The following is a 15,693-nucleotide window of genomic DNA, read 5'->3' on the forward strand; positions in this document are numbered from 1 at the left end:
TGGGTGTATTATTTGACCTGTGAGTCTGTATCTTTGTTTTTCATGTTCCGTTGCTGTAATCTGGAATTCCCTTTGAGATGAATAAGGTTTGTCTAATCTAATATAATATTTGACCTTAGTAGCTTATTCATAGATTTCATATGTGAATTAAAAAAAAATCTAGGTAAGGAGTTAACTGGGTGGCACGGTGGTGCAGTGGTTACTGCTGCTGCTTCACATCCCTGCAGATGTTGGGCTCAATTCCAGGCCTGTGTAGATTTTGGATGCACTCCGTATATCTGTTTTTTATTCCACATCCTAAAGATGTACAGGTTGATTTGATTAGTCATGCCATCTGATAGATGGGTGTCTTTTGTAGGGCTGGCTGCCACCTTGAACCTAATGTGGCTAGGGTAGACCCTGCAATGCAGTAATGGGTTCAGGAAATAGATGGAATTGAAATTTTCAGTATGGCACAACACTCAAGTGCCCTCAGTGGGCACATTTTTAAAACCTGGAGCAGAAATACAGATACCTTCCTTGTTCAGTATTCAGTTTTTAAAACATTTATGGTCTGGAATGTCTTCTGCAGATAAACAGAATGCCATTATTCTCTTTCCCTGCATCTACACTGGTTAAGTCATCTTTTTTTCCATCCTGCCAGTTTGAGAATAACAAGGAGTCTTCAAAAAACGTGTTGACAGGGCCTTGTCTTTAAGTGTAGGCTCAATGAGTTACTTGGTTTACAAGAGACTATAATAAAAGGAAAAAGTAATGATATCTTTAGATGTCGGCGTGCAGCACAAGCTGTTATTTGCCATGTACTTTCAATAGTAACTGCGGCAAAGGCTTCAGGGCAGGTCTTCAAGGCAAAGAAGTAATTTGGAGGTAGAAAATGAGCGGGTATGCTTCTAAATAGGCAGCTGCTTGGAGTTATAATAGAGGAGCTGTACGGCTTGAATAGTTAGATAGAATAGATAACATAATAACTAAGAACCTCTGAAGAACCTCTGAATAGTGTAAAAAGGCTGTTTTGCTGACACAATTTTGGTAATTCAACAAAGAAGACTTTTCCTTAGAAGAATGACATTGTCAAACCTGATTAGTCCAATTTCAGGTTGTAGGGAGTGAGAGCCTATCCCAGCAGTGTCAGGCTTAAGGCAGTAACCAAACCTGGACTCCATATCAGTCCATACTCACATCCACAAGGGGCCAAATCTTAAAAATCTCATTAACCTGATGCACCCTTCTTTGGGTGTGAGAAGAAAACTAAAAAGCTGAAGAAAAAATCCATGTTATGTAAGCTATACTAGGGGGTTCCCCCATGCTTGCTTCGCTCACCAACCCCTCCAGCCTGTGCTACACGCCAGCCACTTCATGTCTCTGACGCTCGCGTTGTGAAGACGGGGGCTGAACACACCCCAGGGAGATGCGGTCGCACCTCCAAAGCCCCCTCTTAAATGGTGATAAAATGGGAAACAAATAGTTTTTTTTTTTTTTACTTCCTCTTTGCTCGATCAGCTGCTGGCTTAATGCTGCTGCCGTGCCGCGTGATCTGCATCTCGCGCAGCCTTTCAAACATTTAAAAGCTTGTACAGCAGCAGTCCTACTCTTTGTCTTTTATTTCCTGCCCCGGGCATGGTTAAATCTTTTGGCACAAAGTTTTGTCTCACAGGACGTGAGTTCCTGATATTTTTTAGTTTATAATTTAAAAACGGGATAAGAAAATATAACAACATCAAATTAAAGTTCAATAAATTCTGAAAAGAATGATATCAAACACATGTATACGGTCTTAAAATAAGCCCGATTTAAAACGTGACATAAAAAGCCACATAAAATCGTTGCACTTTTAGCCTTAGGATTTTATATATATATAGAGTAGATTACTCACTATATAACTCAGTAATATAGTGCACTAGTTAGGCCACATCTGGAGTATTGTTAACAGCTTTGATCTCCATATTATAAAAAAAAGACTTTGCAGTGCTAGAAAAAGTCCAGAAGAGAGTGACTAGGCTGATTCTGGGATCAAGATGTATGAGCTATGAGGAGAGATGAAGGAACTGAACCTTCTTGATTTAAGCAAATCATAATTAAGATGTGACATTTTTTGTGTGAAGTGTTTCAAATTATAACATGAATCAGTATATTTGATTCTTGCTGTTACTCTTGTAAGGGATGGTTGGCAGCCCATTCTGGCCACGACACATAATAGACAGAAGGATGGGAGAAGGCAGCTTCTTTCAGGCACTGCCTTCCCCAGAATGCTAGAAGGCAGCTCCCACAGTCTGCAGCGGTGCCCCTGACTCCCATCATGGGAATTGGAATGCTTTACCTCAGCCCTGTTGGGTACCATGCGTGCCGCCAGGGGCCGCTGCAAAGACTGAGGAGCTGTATGGCATGGGGTTTCCACCTTAACCAGAAGTGCTTACAGACCATGTTGGGCAGAAGAGGAGAAGCACTTCTAGGTTGGCCCATATAAGAGGACTTGCCAGCCTCACAGAGGTGAGCCAGAGTTGCAAGGAGGTGGACAAAGCTTGTTGGAGGAGAAGTGGCGGCGAAGAGGAAGAAAAAGAGAGAGAGAGTGAGAAAAGAAAGGAGAAGAGAAGGATAGTGCAGTATGCTGTAGACTGTGCTGCTGGATGCTTTGTACTGTGCTGTTATGGGGAGCGAGGAAGAAGAGACCCCCCCAAAAATAAATGTGTGTACTGCTGAACTTGGGCTCTATGTCTGTTGTGTTCTGTTAGGTTTGGGGAGTTGTACGCCCACTGGTGGTCACACTTTAAAATAAATTATTCAAAAAGAGCATAGAGACGCAGTTGGGAACCTGTTAAAAGTGTAATTTTTTTGACACATGGAATAAATTACCAAGCAGTGTGGTAGACAATAGAAATGTAGGGACCTTCAGATCTGAACTTAATAATCAGTCTAGGTCAGGGGTCCTCAATCACGGTCCTGGAGAGCCGCAGTGGCTGCAGGTTTTTGCTCCAACCCAGTTGCTTAATAAAAAGCACTTATTGCTAAAGTAACACTTCTGCTTCACTTTACTTCACTTCACTTATTATCAATAACATGCAAATGACAAGAGAGAGCAGCATTTCTCCATTTATCTTATTTACATTTACACCTGTGTGTATTTATCTGCACTATTGGGTTTAATTAAATACTTGGAAGAAAAATGAAGAGAAAAAAGTGAAGGACTGAGAATTACTCGTTCATTTTAGCCTTCAAATCATTTGCATGATAGAAAGGGAAAGAAAATCTAGGATATGAGAATGACCTGACATAGCAGAGTTAATTTAATTTCATAGCTTGTTAGTGCTTTATTGGCAAAAATTGCTTTCTAATTAAGCAACCAGGTCAGAACAAAAACCTGCAGCCACTGCGGCTCTCCAGGACTGGGATTGAGGACCCCTGGTTTAGGTGAATAGCATGGACAAGCCTGTCAGGGTGAATGTCCTGTTCTCATCATAGTTGTTTAAATGTTCTAATTTTCAAAGAGCAACAGGATGTAGGATTTGAACCCTGGATGCTGGGTCCAGAAGGCAGCAATGCTAACCATCGTAATAGCTTCCTGCAGAATCACCTACAGCAATAATGATTGGCTTTACAGACACTGGTGAAGACTACAGAAACAGTTGAAAGGTTCTAAAGGTTTCCAGGGCACTCTTTATTTCTGCTGGTGATGTCCAGACTGGGAGGCGCAAGGAGCATTTGCCCTGATTGAATCTTTAACCATAAAATTTCTCAACACTGCTTCAAGCCTCCCTGATAGAAGGGCCGCCTCTTGAATATAATAAACTTTTTGGTGTGTGCACTCTTTTGAGTTTCAATCAGTTTTATTTTATATAGTGCTCTTCATTTAGCACATTATTGCAAGGCACTTTTAAAAGTAAACATACTGTATGTACAAATGAAAGTAACAAGATAAAATACAATTCAATATATAATAATCTATAAGGAAACAAAGATAGTTGAGTTTGGGCAAGTAAAGAGTATGCAGTATCAGATACAGCCAAGTCAATGTTTATTAAAATACACGTCTAGACAGACTAATACAATGAAATAAGAAGGGGTCAAGTTTGAAGTTCAAATTCCAGTGTGATGAGCACTGAAACTTTACACAGACCCAGGGAGGGCTTCTCAAGAAAATTAACCACACACAACCCTGATGACCCATGGCAGAGGGCATACACTACCGTGGTGTGCTTTTGCACCTTGGGTAACTCATATGAGATAATGTCCATCCCTCCATTATCCAACCCACTATATCCTAACTACAGGGTCACGGGGGTCTGCTGGAGCCAATCCCAGCCAACACAGGGCGCAAGGCAGGAAACAAACCCCAGGCAGGGTGCCAGCCCACCGCAGATGAGATAATGTTCTTTTGGGAAAATATTGCCTCTGTGGCATGCTTTGTGATCGTGCTTAATATGAAAGGTCCATTCATCCATTTTCAAGTCCACCTGATGAATTTCAGGGTCAGGGTGACTGAAGCCTATCCTGGCAGAATTGGACTTTATAAACAGCCACTTCAACCACCACCACCAATGATGATGTAAAAGGTAGCCATTCTTGTGCCAGTATACTCACAACACAGTAGCTCTTAGGTAGCGAGGAGGAGACAGAGAGAGAGACAGTTAGCCAATAAGGCACAGGGGATGATTAGCGGGTCAGAATGGACAAGGCAGTGGTGGACAATTTAGCCAGGACATCGGTTTTATCTCTCATTTGAAGGACAGCACCATGTTTTCTGCCCAGTGTCTCCGTCACTGCACTGGGGGATAGGGGTCCACACACAGACTGTAAGGTAAGCACCTCTTGTTGACCTCACCAACAAATCTTTCATGATCGGGTGAGGATTGTGACACAGAACCTGGGAGCTGTGAGGAAGCAGCACTGTGCCACCTTCCATTAAAGGTGTTGTATTAAATAATTTATTAGTATTATTTAGAATTAAATCAGCATTTTTAACAAAAAGAATATATTATTTTAGCACTGCATGGCCTGTTGCCTAAGGTGCTAGTCTAGTAGGTTGTTGATTCACTTTTCACCACTGATTTATTGTGTTATCATTAGGAAAAGACTTAAAGTGGATGTTATACTGATTAGATCTCTACATTTGAAATGGTAAGTGCATCATCTTAGTAAACATGTAATAGAATGTCAATGAAGTAATTAATCTGATTAATAAAAGTCAACGTGAGGATGAATAATGAAGCTGCCACCAAACCACCTGTTATCTCCCAATATCATTCCATTGTTTAAATTCACATAATCCAGTTATATGTTAGCAGGCTCCAGGTAAAAAGCACCGTGGGATGAGATGCTAAGCCAGTGCTGGTTATATTGTTTAAATGGGGCCAACTCAGATGCACCAACCGACCTATTATACCCTTCTTTAGATGTGTTGGTAAGAGTGAAGTATCAGCAGAAAAGCTACATGGATACTGGGGGAACTTGCAAAGTTCACAATGGCAGTGACTCACCAAGATTTAAACCTGGAGTTGACAGGCAGCAGCACCAACCACTGCTTCCACAAGACCACTCTGCATCCCAAAGATTTTAAGCAAAGCTATAGTTAAAATGCAATTAATGATAACAGTAACATACACATAAGCAAATAAATCACATTAAAATGAGTATAACTCCTTGGAATTTGACTATTGAAATCAAAAACTTGAAACATGTTTAGCTGTTTTGCTCCTTACGTTCAAATTGATGTCAAACTCACAGTGTTGGGCTTCTGCAAAACAAACAGGATTAGTTACTTATAGTTTATGTGGAGTTTGGATTTTTTGGACTAACTACCTTATTAAAAACAAGGACAGTATTGACTAAACATCTTAGATTATTTATTAACTTATTTGTGAAAACATTATATAACATAATAATAAACACATGGAAACACTGATACAGTGAAATGTGACAAGAAAACCTAAAGCAAATCATTATTTTGTGTGACCCTTTGCAGAATGCAAAAGTGGAGCAATTGTTTTGGTACAATTGTACAATTTATTTATTGCACTCCTGTTGTCATTTTTTCTAGGTTTCTTTCAGGTGTGACCAGTAGAGGCCGTTTCAGCATCCCAAATCCAAAACACACCCTTCATAGACCACAAGTCTCAGTTTTACATAAAAGGATTCATTACAAATAATTACTTTTACAAAGGATACTTTATGGTACTGGTAACAAGCACAATACAAAAAACTATTTCTCTCTTCTTTTCCTTCCTCCATTCTTCCTAGATGAGCTTTGCCCACTTCCCCCAAATTGAACTTGAGGCTGAGGCTCTTGAGGCTAGGGCACAGCCCTTTGAAAGCATCTCCAGATCAAGTGGATACCTCACAAAGTAGGGATCACAGATCCCTGCATTACCCCCTGGGGGAAAAAAGGCTGCCCCAGGGGACTACAGTTCCCAACATGCCTTGCAGGCGTTTGTACAGGTAGCATTGCTCGTCGGGGGAGGATGTAGCTATGACAATTTGTTTCTACTTGTCCTTCCATCACACTGTCCTCTCAGCTGGGTATTTTTAATTGCTGAACCAATTATTGTTAATGGCTGAGGCAGGGCCATCTTCATCTTCTATCTCGTGCCTCCAAATTATTGGTGAACCCTGACACCTGCCAATTTGCCCCATCACACAGGATTTGCCTTATTTTAACTTTGGCTCTTTTTTGTTCTTTTACTTCTCAAAGTGATTCTACACAGTTTCATTATGTGAATCCTGTGGCTCTGAAGTGGCTATTGTTAGTGTTGTATTTGTCCAAGTACGTCATAATCATGTTTACAGTGTGTTTGTGGTCATTTTCATGCTGAAAGACGAAGTGTATGTGAATAAGCCATTTTCATGAGTATACTGATGCATTAACATCTGTTTATATTTCTCACCTGTTGTCATGCCATCAGTTAGTGTTGGCTGTGATGCCGACCAAACCATTACAGAGCTCTGACTGTTCTTTGTAGAGAGCTGCTGACAGGCATCAATGCAGTGCCTTTATAAACTAAAAATATGAAATGTGGTCTTGTTAACTTCTTAAGATATTTTGTCACCAGTTGTCTCTCCATACTTTACAAAGTTTCTTGCACTGCATGTAGCTGCTCCTGAAAGTTTTCTTCTGGTACAGATGAGACCATGCGCCGACTGATGTTTGAAGAGTATTTATTTGCTCTAAAATAAAATAAAGCTAGTTAATCAAACAATAAATGAGTTACACAGGTGTAGGGATAATAAAATTAAAGCATACCGTGTGCACCATATGACCAGAAATTCAGTCTTTATTATAGTCTCTCTGATAGCACACTCATTTCCATCTTATTAAAACAAAACACCTTTCTTTAGCTTAGCGTCCATTAAGTGTCTCACTATGTGCATTTCCTCTCCACAAATGAACCTGATCACATGACCACAGCCCCCTTCCGTTCAGACCAACTTTGTATACTATTGTACAAATACATTGAGATCAAAAATAAATAAAATGAAGTTTCTCTTGATATGAAAATATTATCTACATACTCAAGTATCAAATTTACATACAGTATATATACACACATACTGTATATTTTGCAACAGCTACATTGCAATTACATGTTGTCTTTTCACCAGAATGGTTTCCTAGCTGAAAAATGCCTTATAAGAATATTTCTTTTTAGACCTCATCACAAGGTCAAAGCAAGTACTTTGGTGCCAGATGACTCTGGCATATGCTGAGCAAGTGCTTCACTGGATTTCCTTCTGTCCCTTAAGGAAATGATTTTTAAGTACTGCTCATCAGATGCAGACAGCTTTTTGGGTTTTCCAGTGCATTTTCCATCTTCAGTTTACCCGGCATTTCCAAATTTACTTAACACAGCTTGAAATTCTAGGTTGTTGTGATATTGCTCCATAATGATAGCCTTGCTGACACTAAACTATGTCTTTTGTCAAAGCGTGTTACCTTAGCCATTTCCGCACACGCCGGTACTTGTAGTTTCCATTGTGTACATTGATTTATTTGTTAAATTGCACCACTTGCCCACCTGGTGCAACTAACCACTACCTCATTCATTTGAATCAGGACTGGTGCTGTTGATGGACTTTAAAAAATTCATGGAAAGGCTGAGATGCTTCAAGGAGAGGTTTGGAAACAGGCCTCTTTTGTTCTAGCCATAATGTTTGAATAGGCCAATCTGCAAGTCAAATTTCAAGTAATAAAGGTTAAAATCAGCCACTTGATTATGGAAAAACAAAATGATAGTCATGGACATCAGCAATGGCCGAAACACATAAAACCAAACTGATCCTCCTCTATGGTGGTCTCTTCCTTAAGCTTTCTCTCTATAACCCTTTCCCAAATTTTTATTGTGTTTGACATCAGCTTTATCCCTCAATAGTTTCCACAATCTTGACTATCACCCTTCTCCTTATAAATGGGTACAATCACACGGATCCTCCATTCCTCTCCTGTTCATAGATTTTCTGCATTAGATCCGACAACACATCTGCTCCATCTTCTCCTAAGCTCTTCCACGCTTACGCTGGTATTTCATCTGGTCCTGTTGACTTTCCATTTTTCATTCTTTTCAGTGCCTCCTTTACTTCCTCCCTCTTTATTCTTGGAACTAGCCCATCATTTGTTACTCCATCCCCAAATTCCCAAAATTCAACAGCTTTTCCAAGTACCTCTTCTATCTATTCTTTGTCCTATTGTGCTCATTTAAGACCACAGCTTGGTCATATTTCATCTGCTTTATCTGACTAAAATCCTTTTCAGCCTTGTTCCTAGTCTTTGCTATTCCAAAAATCATTTTCTCTCCCTCTTTTGTCTCCAATTTTTCATACAGCTCCTCCAAAGCTTGTGCCTTGGCTCTTGCCACTGCCATCTTTGCCTTGTTCCTTGTCTCCTTTACATCTCTCTTTCTTCCTACTTCCCTAATTGGTACCATGTCTTCTTTCCCTCCTTTTTATTCTTCATCACGTCTTGTACGTCTCTGTTCCACGATCATGTCTGTTTGTCTCCAGATGGGCTCCTTTCTGTCATCCTACCCAACACCTTTTCACCCGCTCTTTGCTGTTCTTTTTCCACCAATTCTCCTCACCCTTAAATGACTGTGCTTCATTTACAATGTTCTCCCTGAACCTCTTCCTAAGCCATTCCTCTTTTAATCTCCACCAGTTTATCTTTGGTGTTACTTGCTCTGGTATTATTCTCCTGCTGATTCTGATCCCAAAGTCCATTACCAGCAGTTTATGCTGCACTGTTGTACTTTCTTTAAATCTTTCAAATGAGATCTTCTGTACATTACAAAATCTTTATGGCTTTCCCTTCCTCCACTACTGAAAGTCACAAGTTAATTTACTTTCCTTTCAAAAAATGTGTTAACTAGTGCCAAATCAGCTGCCATGGCAAAATTGATTATCCTGTCCCCTTCCCCATTTCTCTCCCCCACTCCTTCATGTCCTTCATGCTCTTCATCCATTTGTGCCCAGAAAACGGCCTTCTCCTCTTCCTCACAGCCCACTTCAGGAGCATATGCACAAATGACATTAACTACAGTTTCACCTGCGGGGTACACTCTAACATTTTTTGAAGCTTATTGGATTGATTCCATCATGAAGGTATTGGTTTTACAGCCGAATGCCCTTCCTGACACTATTTTCTCTATCTATTTGGGCTTGGGACTAGCACCAACTTGAACTGGTTTGCCCCCCAGCAGTTAGATTTCACAATGTACTTCTGCCTAGTGGCTCAAACTATGGGCAGTATGGTGGTGCAGTGGTTAGTACTGCTCTCTCCCAGTGATTGTTTAATGCATAAAATAGCTTAAAAATGCATTAATGGTTTATAACAATTACAGGTATGTTATAAGCAAGTAAGCTATGTTGGGTAGCTACTCCGAGCTTTATGTTTCCATATTTAATATTAGAATTTTGGTTTTGACAACAGAGTCATTGATTTTTTTTTATTATAAGAGCCATTTGCTAGTTATTTAAGTTATATTAAATGTTTGTCTATATATTAGTGCATAGTCTATGGGAGGTTCTTACAACCCCCACAAGTTGAATTGAATTGGTATATTCTATTTATTTCTAGGCTCTCTGACTATTATACTCAGTTAGTGACCTGCCTTGCCATGTGCAAGGCGTTGACGGCACACGGTTTTAAACCGTGCCTTATGTATCAAGTAACATGAAAGACAACGTGCTGTATTTAATGTGCAGTGCCATACATTTAAAGCATACTGAAGAAGAAGTAAAGCATCTTTAAGTATAGAAACAACTAAAGTTTGACAAGAAAAGCTAAGTTTAGAGAAGAGACATTTCTTCTGATTGTTTGCCTTTTATTCTACGTGTGTAACAACCTTTTTTCTTTATTCTTGTATGAATGATTTGCTTTGAATTTTTACTAAATCTTTTAAAACAAACTTTTTGACTGAGAGATTTCTTTCGGCACATGTTTTACCCATGCTTGATCCTGCCTTACAGCTTAAAGACTTTCATTCATCTCCTAGTCCTTCATTAAATCAGATTGTCCAGTCTGCTCGCACTTGAAGTACATTTAGTAAGTAAGTGTGAACAGCTGTGCTTAACTTAATGTGCGACTCGTAAATCATCAGTTAAATAAACACACATAAGCATGATAGTCAAAGCTCAAATAGTCTGTGGAACAGGTAACCAACATGCTTGTACAGTACAAGCATGGTGTGTATTCACCTGAAACTGTCAGAAAGCAGCTGTCTTGTCTATTGACTTCTGTGAAACAAAATGAATTAATTCCACTTCATTACGTGAGCTTCAAACCATGAGGCTTTGAAGGAATATGCCAAAAACACACCTCAGTTATTTTCAGACCTCACCCAAGGCTCCCAACGGGACAGCTGCTAATAGCATTGAAGAGGGTGCGGTGCAATAACCCCTTCTGGCTTGAGAAGAATAGCCTGGCAGCAGGACCAGGTATTTCAGCATTTATTTAAATATATTTGCCTCCTTCATTTCATGGACTTTTGAAAAGTGTGGCTGATGTATCGCTAGCAACTTCTTAGGTAAGGCTTAGCTGTAGTAAACTGTACTCTTGTACCAACACTAGCCCATCACTCCTGGTTCTGCTAGTTTAAATGGTTTTGATGCTTCCAAAAATAAGTGTGGTTTATAGCAAAAACCAATATACATTTTAAAGAATAGACGATGCTCTTTCAGGACCTGAAATCCAACCTGTAGGCTTGTGGTTTTAAATGCAGTTCCTTGTCTCCACTTTTAAGCAAAGGAGGAAACACAACAATGGATAAAAATTAAGGTGAAATCACAAGACCATAACAGAGCTAGCAACACACTAGGCCATCTCAAAAAATAAGAAAATGGCTCAGGCAATATTATAGTCCATCCACTGCATCATTAGCACAAGTTCAGGAGGTCAAAATGAATCATCTTCTGTATTTTATGGTGTATGGAATATATGTTTCAGAGCCCACTGTGCCAAACAAAAGGCAGTGTAATAATTCACTGATTCATTCAGTTGTTTTGTGAACATATTTTATGTTTTTGTTGACAACTTAGGTTTATTTTCTTTTTTTGCAGTGTATACTGAAATGTAAGTTTTCATGTTTTTCTCCCTCATCACAAAGGCCTTACAGGTTAGGCAGATTGGCGATTTTAATTTGGCCAGCTAGGAACAGTTGCCCTGTGATGGACAGACGAACCAACTAGGGTTATTAACTGTCTTGCACCAAACGCTGCCAGGATAAGCTTTGGCTCCATATAATCTCAAAATTTTGTTACATGGATTCTGAAATGAACGGATGGATGGACGGACGGACGGGTAAATCCTTCTCAACAGAAATGAGAGTTGAAATGGCAGGCACTGTTGGACCACTGTATAGAGCAGGATAAAAAGAGAGTCATCCGGTAAATGATTTTGGCGAATTGCACCCTTGAGATGGTTATTTTAATTACTTTTATTCTATGTTAATTAGTGTTCTCTAATTTTCATTCTTATTTATTTTGTCTTTTTTCTCTTTTTTCATCATGTAAAGCACTTTGAGCTACATTGTTTTGTATGAAAATGTGCTATAGAAATAAACGTTGTTGTTGTTGTATTTATGCCAGCCTTTATGACTGTGCAACTTGTAGACACCATAATACGTGAAGTGGGAAGGAAGAGGCAGAGTTCTGTTAAAATACATATGTGACACTGTCTTGTAAAAATCACCGACAGGGATACTTTTGTTTTATTTTGGAGGTTGACAGTTGCCCCCATCCCTCGTTTATTTTCTCCCAGGGACTCCATAATTCTCCTCATAAATGACTGTAACCTGTGATAGACGGGTGTCCTGTTCAGGTATTTGCTACCACAAAACTGAACTGGGGAAAGTGGACTCAAAAATAGATCTTGGGATTGATAGATTTTGCACATAAAAGAGCCACAGAGAAGCAAAGGCCACCCAATGGCCAATTCATTTATAAAGCCATGCAAATCTCAGTGTCTTCATGAAGATACAGAAGTGTGTAGAGAGGAGTTACAAGGATGCAGAGAGTTTATATATGCCAGATTCTGATCAAGCCCTCTACCTGGAGCAATGGGATAGTAGTGTTGACAACTATGCCAGCATACCAAAGCTCTATATACTGTATCCATCTATCTGAATCTCTGCACTTCAGAGTTACGCAGCTCCAGTGTGAACAGGTTATGTGCTCAGAGTAAGGGAGTGTGCCAGTGGTGTATTTTAAAGACATTGCTTTGGTTTAACAAGTCCATCCCAAGAAAGAAAATGGTCAAAGATTTTCTGCTGGCTTCAGGGTGACTGCAGTGTTCTTGGGTCTACCAACAGGTGCTGAAGAAGATCTCCAGATACATTCAGGAACAAAATGAGAAGATTTATGCTCCCCGAGGCCTGCTCATCACAGACCCCATTGAGAGGGGCATGAGAGTGGTATCCTTTTCAAAGCTGGCAGATTTGAAAGTTAGGTGAATTTGTTGTCTAATTTTGTTTTTTTCTTTTGTAGGAATAATTGCATTCATTAAATCAAATATATTAATATATGAGAGAGCAGATGAATTAAGGGATTAAAGCTGTGAGGTTCAGATGCTCATGAAAATCTGGAATGGTTGTTCATCACTACAGTACGCCCAGAATAAATCTGTTTTCAAAAAATACTGTGACATTATGCAACATCCTAAAAACATACTTTGAAATTAAAAGTTGCTCATAGGTCGCATCCTGGTGTTGCTGGAATCCCTGACACATCATGAAGTCACAGGTCAGAAGGCAGATAATCACTTATGCCTCACATGCTAGAAGTAAAAAAAAAACAAAAAAAAACCTACATACTCACCTGAAATTGCACCATAAGACCTTGAATCAGGAGGCTACCACCATGTTTTTTCTCCTCTTTATTTTTTCTTTTATGCTACATCTACCCACAGTGTGCTCTCTATCTGATTTACTTTTAGTCTTTAAATCCAGATCTGGTTACTTACATTTTACATTTACATTTATTTGCTTACTAGATGCTTCTATTGAAAAGTGGTCAGAACAAAATATAAGCCAGTTACAATAGCTAGGTTACAAACCTAATAACTAATATCAGTAAGAAATTCGCCAAACAAGAGAGCCTGAAAATGCTTCTTAAACACAATGAGGGAGTCAGTATTTGAAATGGATGTGGGCAGCCTGTTCCAGTAGCTAGGAAAAAGTCTGGATTGAGATTTGATGCCATGCAGAGGTGGTATCACTAGACGCCATCCATCTACAGACCTGAGTGGTCAAGAAGGAGCACAGCACCACACAAGTGCCTCCATCAATGATTTTAATGTAGCATGTGTGACTATAGGAAGCCAATATATTGGTCTAAAATGAGAACTGACATGTGCCTGCCTTGGCCAGTTCAATGTTAGACATAGCACTACATTTTCAATCATCTGCAACATCTTGGTAACAAGAGAGATATGAAGTAATTCAGACATCACAACACCAAAACCTGGGCCAGGGTATGTGTTGAATACTCTGTCAGATACGGTCTGATCTTACAGATTTTGTATAGAGTGAATCTGCAAACAATCTGACATAGAGGCAACAGTAACATGATCCCTGAACAACAGCTAGCCATTGCTCACCACCCCAAGTTTATATACAGACTTGGCTTCTGTGTTAGTGATAATGAGCCAAGTTGAACAGAGATGTGCTGCTGAATAACAGAATATTTGGGATAACAAGGAGGGCTGTCTTTGCCAGGTTGAGCTGGAGATGGTGTTCCTTCATGATACTAAATGTTACATGTTTTTACTTTGCCTTCCACACATGTGATTTGAGTGACTAACACTCTGGCTTATCCCAAAAGGACTACAAATGACTCCTGGATCCCCAGACACCAATGAATCCTTTCTAAAAGATTAGCTTGTCCAGAAGATAAGGTCTAGGCTAACAATTTCATTGGGACTATTTCCTATGGCCCCTCTTTTTATGTACAGGTTCCATCATTTTGCAAAGATATTCTGTTCATGAAAAACCCTTTGTAAGGTGAATTTTCATGGAGCAAGCATAACAAACGATTCATTTAAGAAGAAAAAAATTTAAGCATTCCCTGGCCCCAATAAATCATCCCATTCTTGCTCAAATAATACCAAAATACATGAAAATGGACACAGTTAGATAATGTTAAGTCATCAAAACAAACCCAAATACGACAATTCGTCTTCACTAAATACAATTTAATAAAACTGTTCACCTATGCTTTATCACTTTAGGGTTCACACTGAAAGAAATGTGGCTTGGGTATTTCTTTTTTCAAACTAGTTCGTTTTCTTGGTGCCAGGATGCTCAAAATAATGCAAGAAGATATGTGAGCAACACCTATGCCAAGATGACTGAACCACTGCATGTGAACACACAGTCTGCTGTAGGACTGACTGAGGCTGTGATTGGGCATCACCAAGATGCGGCTCCGCTCTGTGCTGCAGGCTGCTGCTATGTGTGCTTGAAACAGCTGTGAAGATGATCCGATATTAGAGAAGGCCGTTCAAAGTTGAAAACTGCCCCAGATTCGATCTTTATAACAGTGAAAACTGTAATTTATTGTGGCTCATAAAACAAAAGGGGGTATTAAATGCCTTTCTTTATATACAGTAATCCCTCCTCGATCGCGGGGGTTGCGTTCCAGACCCCCCCAACCGATAGGTGAAAATCCGCGAAGTAGAAACCATATGTTTGTATGGTTATTTTTATATATTTTAAGCCCTTATAAACTCTCCCACCCTGTTAACATTATTAGAGCCCTCTAGACATGAAATAACACCCTTTAGCCAAACGTTTAAACTGTGCTCCATGACAAGACAGAGATGACAGTTCTTTCTCACAATTAAAAGAATGCAAACATATCTTATCTTCAAAAGAGCGCCGTCAGGAGCAGAGAATGTCAGAGAGAGCGCTCGCTAAGAAAAGCAAACAATCAAAAAATCAATACATGCTTTTAAGTATGCCGAAGCACCGCGATAAAGTGGCATTTTGTAGAGGAGCCTCCGTGTCCTCTGTGCAAACAGACCCTCTGCTCACACCCCCTCCGTCAGGCAGAGAGAGTGAGAAAGATAGAGAGAAGCAAACAAGCACGGCGCGGGAAGCATATCATTGAGGAGTTTTAGTTAATATGTAATACATGCTCTGATTGGGTAGCTTCTAAGCCATCCGCCAATAGCGCCCCTTGTATGAAATCAACTGGGCAATCAAACTGAGGAAGCAT

The 15,693-nt window shown here is 39.7% G+C and overlaps 1 protein-coding gene across 5 annotated transcripts in view; it reads left to right on the forward strand.

Moving 5' to 3' along the window:
- The window catches only part of LOC120542199 (golgin subfamily A member 7B), a 154,224-nt gene that overhangs the window by 74,212 nt on the left and 64,319 nt on the right, over positions 1-15,693 (forward strand). For 2 of the 5 annotated variants that reach the window (XM_039774496.1, XM_039774477.1), the window contains exon 4: positions 12,789-12,890. The exons of 1 other annotated variant lie outside the window; for it this stretch is intronic. In XM_039774496.1, the coding sequence (XP_039630430.1) occupies positions 12,789-12,890 (102 nt within the window). Of the gene's footprint in view, positions 1-12,788; positions 12,926-15,693 lie in introns of all 5 variants that reach the window. 2 more of the 5 variants (XM_039774505.1, XM_039774486.1) reach the window with 2 other exon arrangements.

This window comes from Polypterus senegalus, chromosome 1 (assembly GCF_016835505.1).
Source record: "Polypterus senegalus isolate Bchr_013 chromosome 1, ASM1683550v1, whole genome shotgun sequence".
Taxonomy (NCBI): domain Eukaryota; kingdom Metazoa; phylum Chordata; class Cladistia; order Polypteriformes; family Polypteridae; genus Polypterus; species Polypterus senegalus.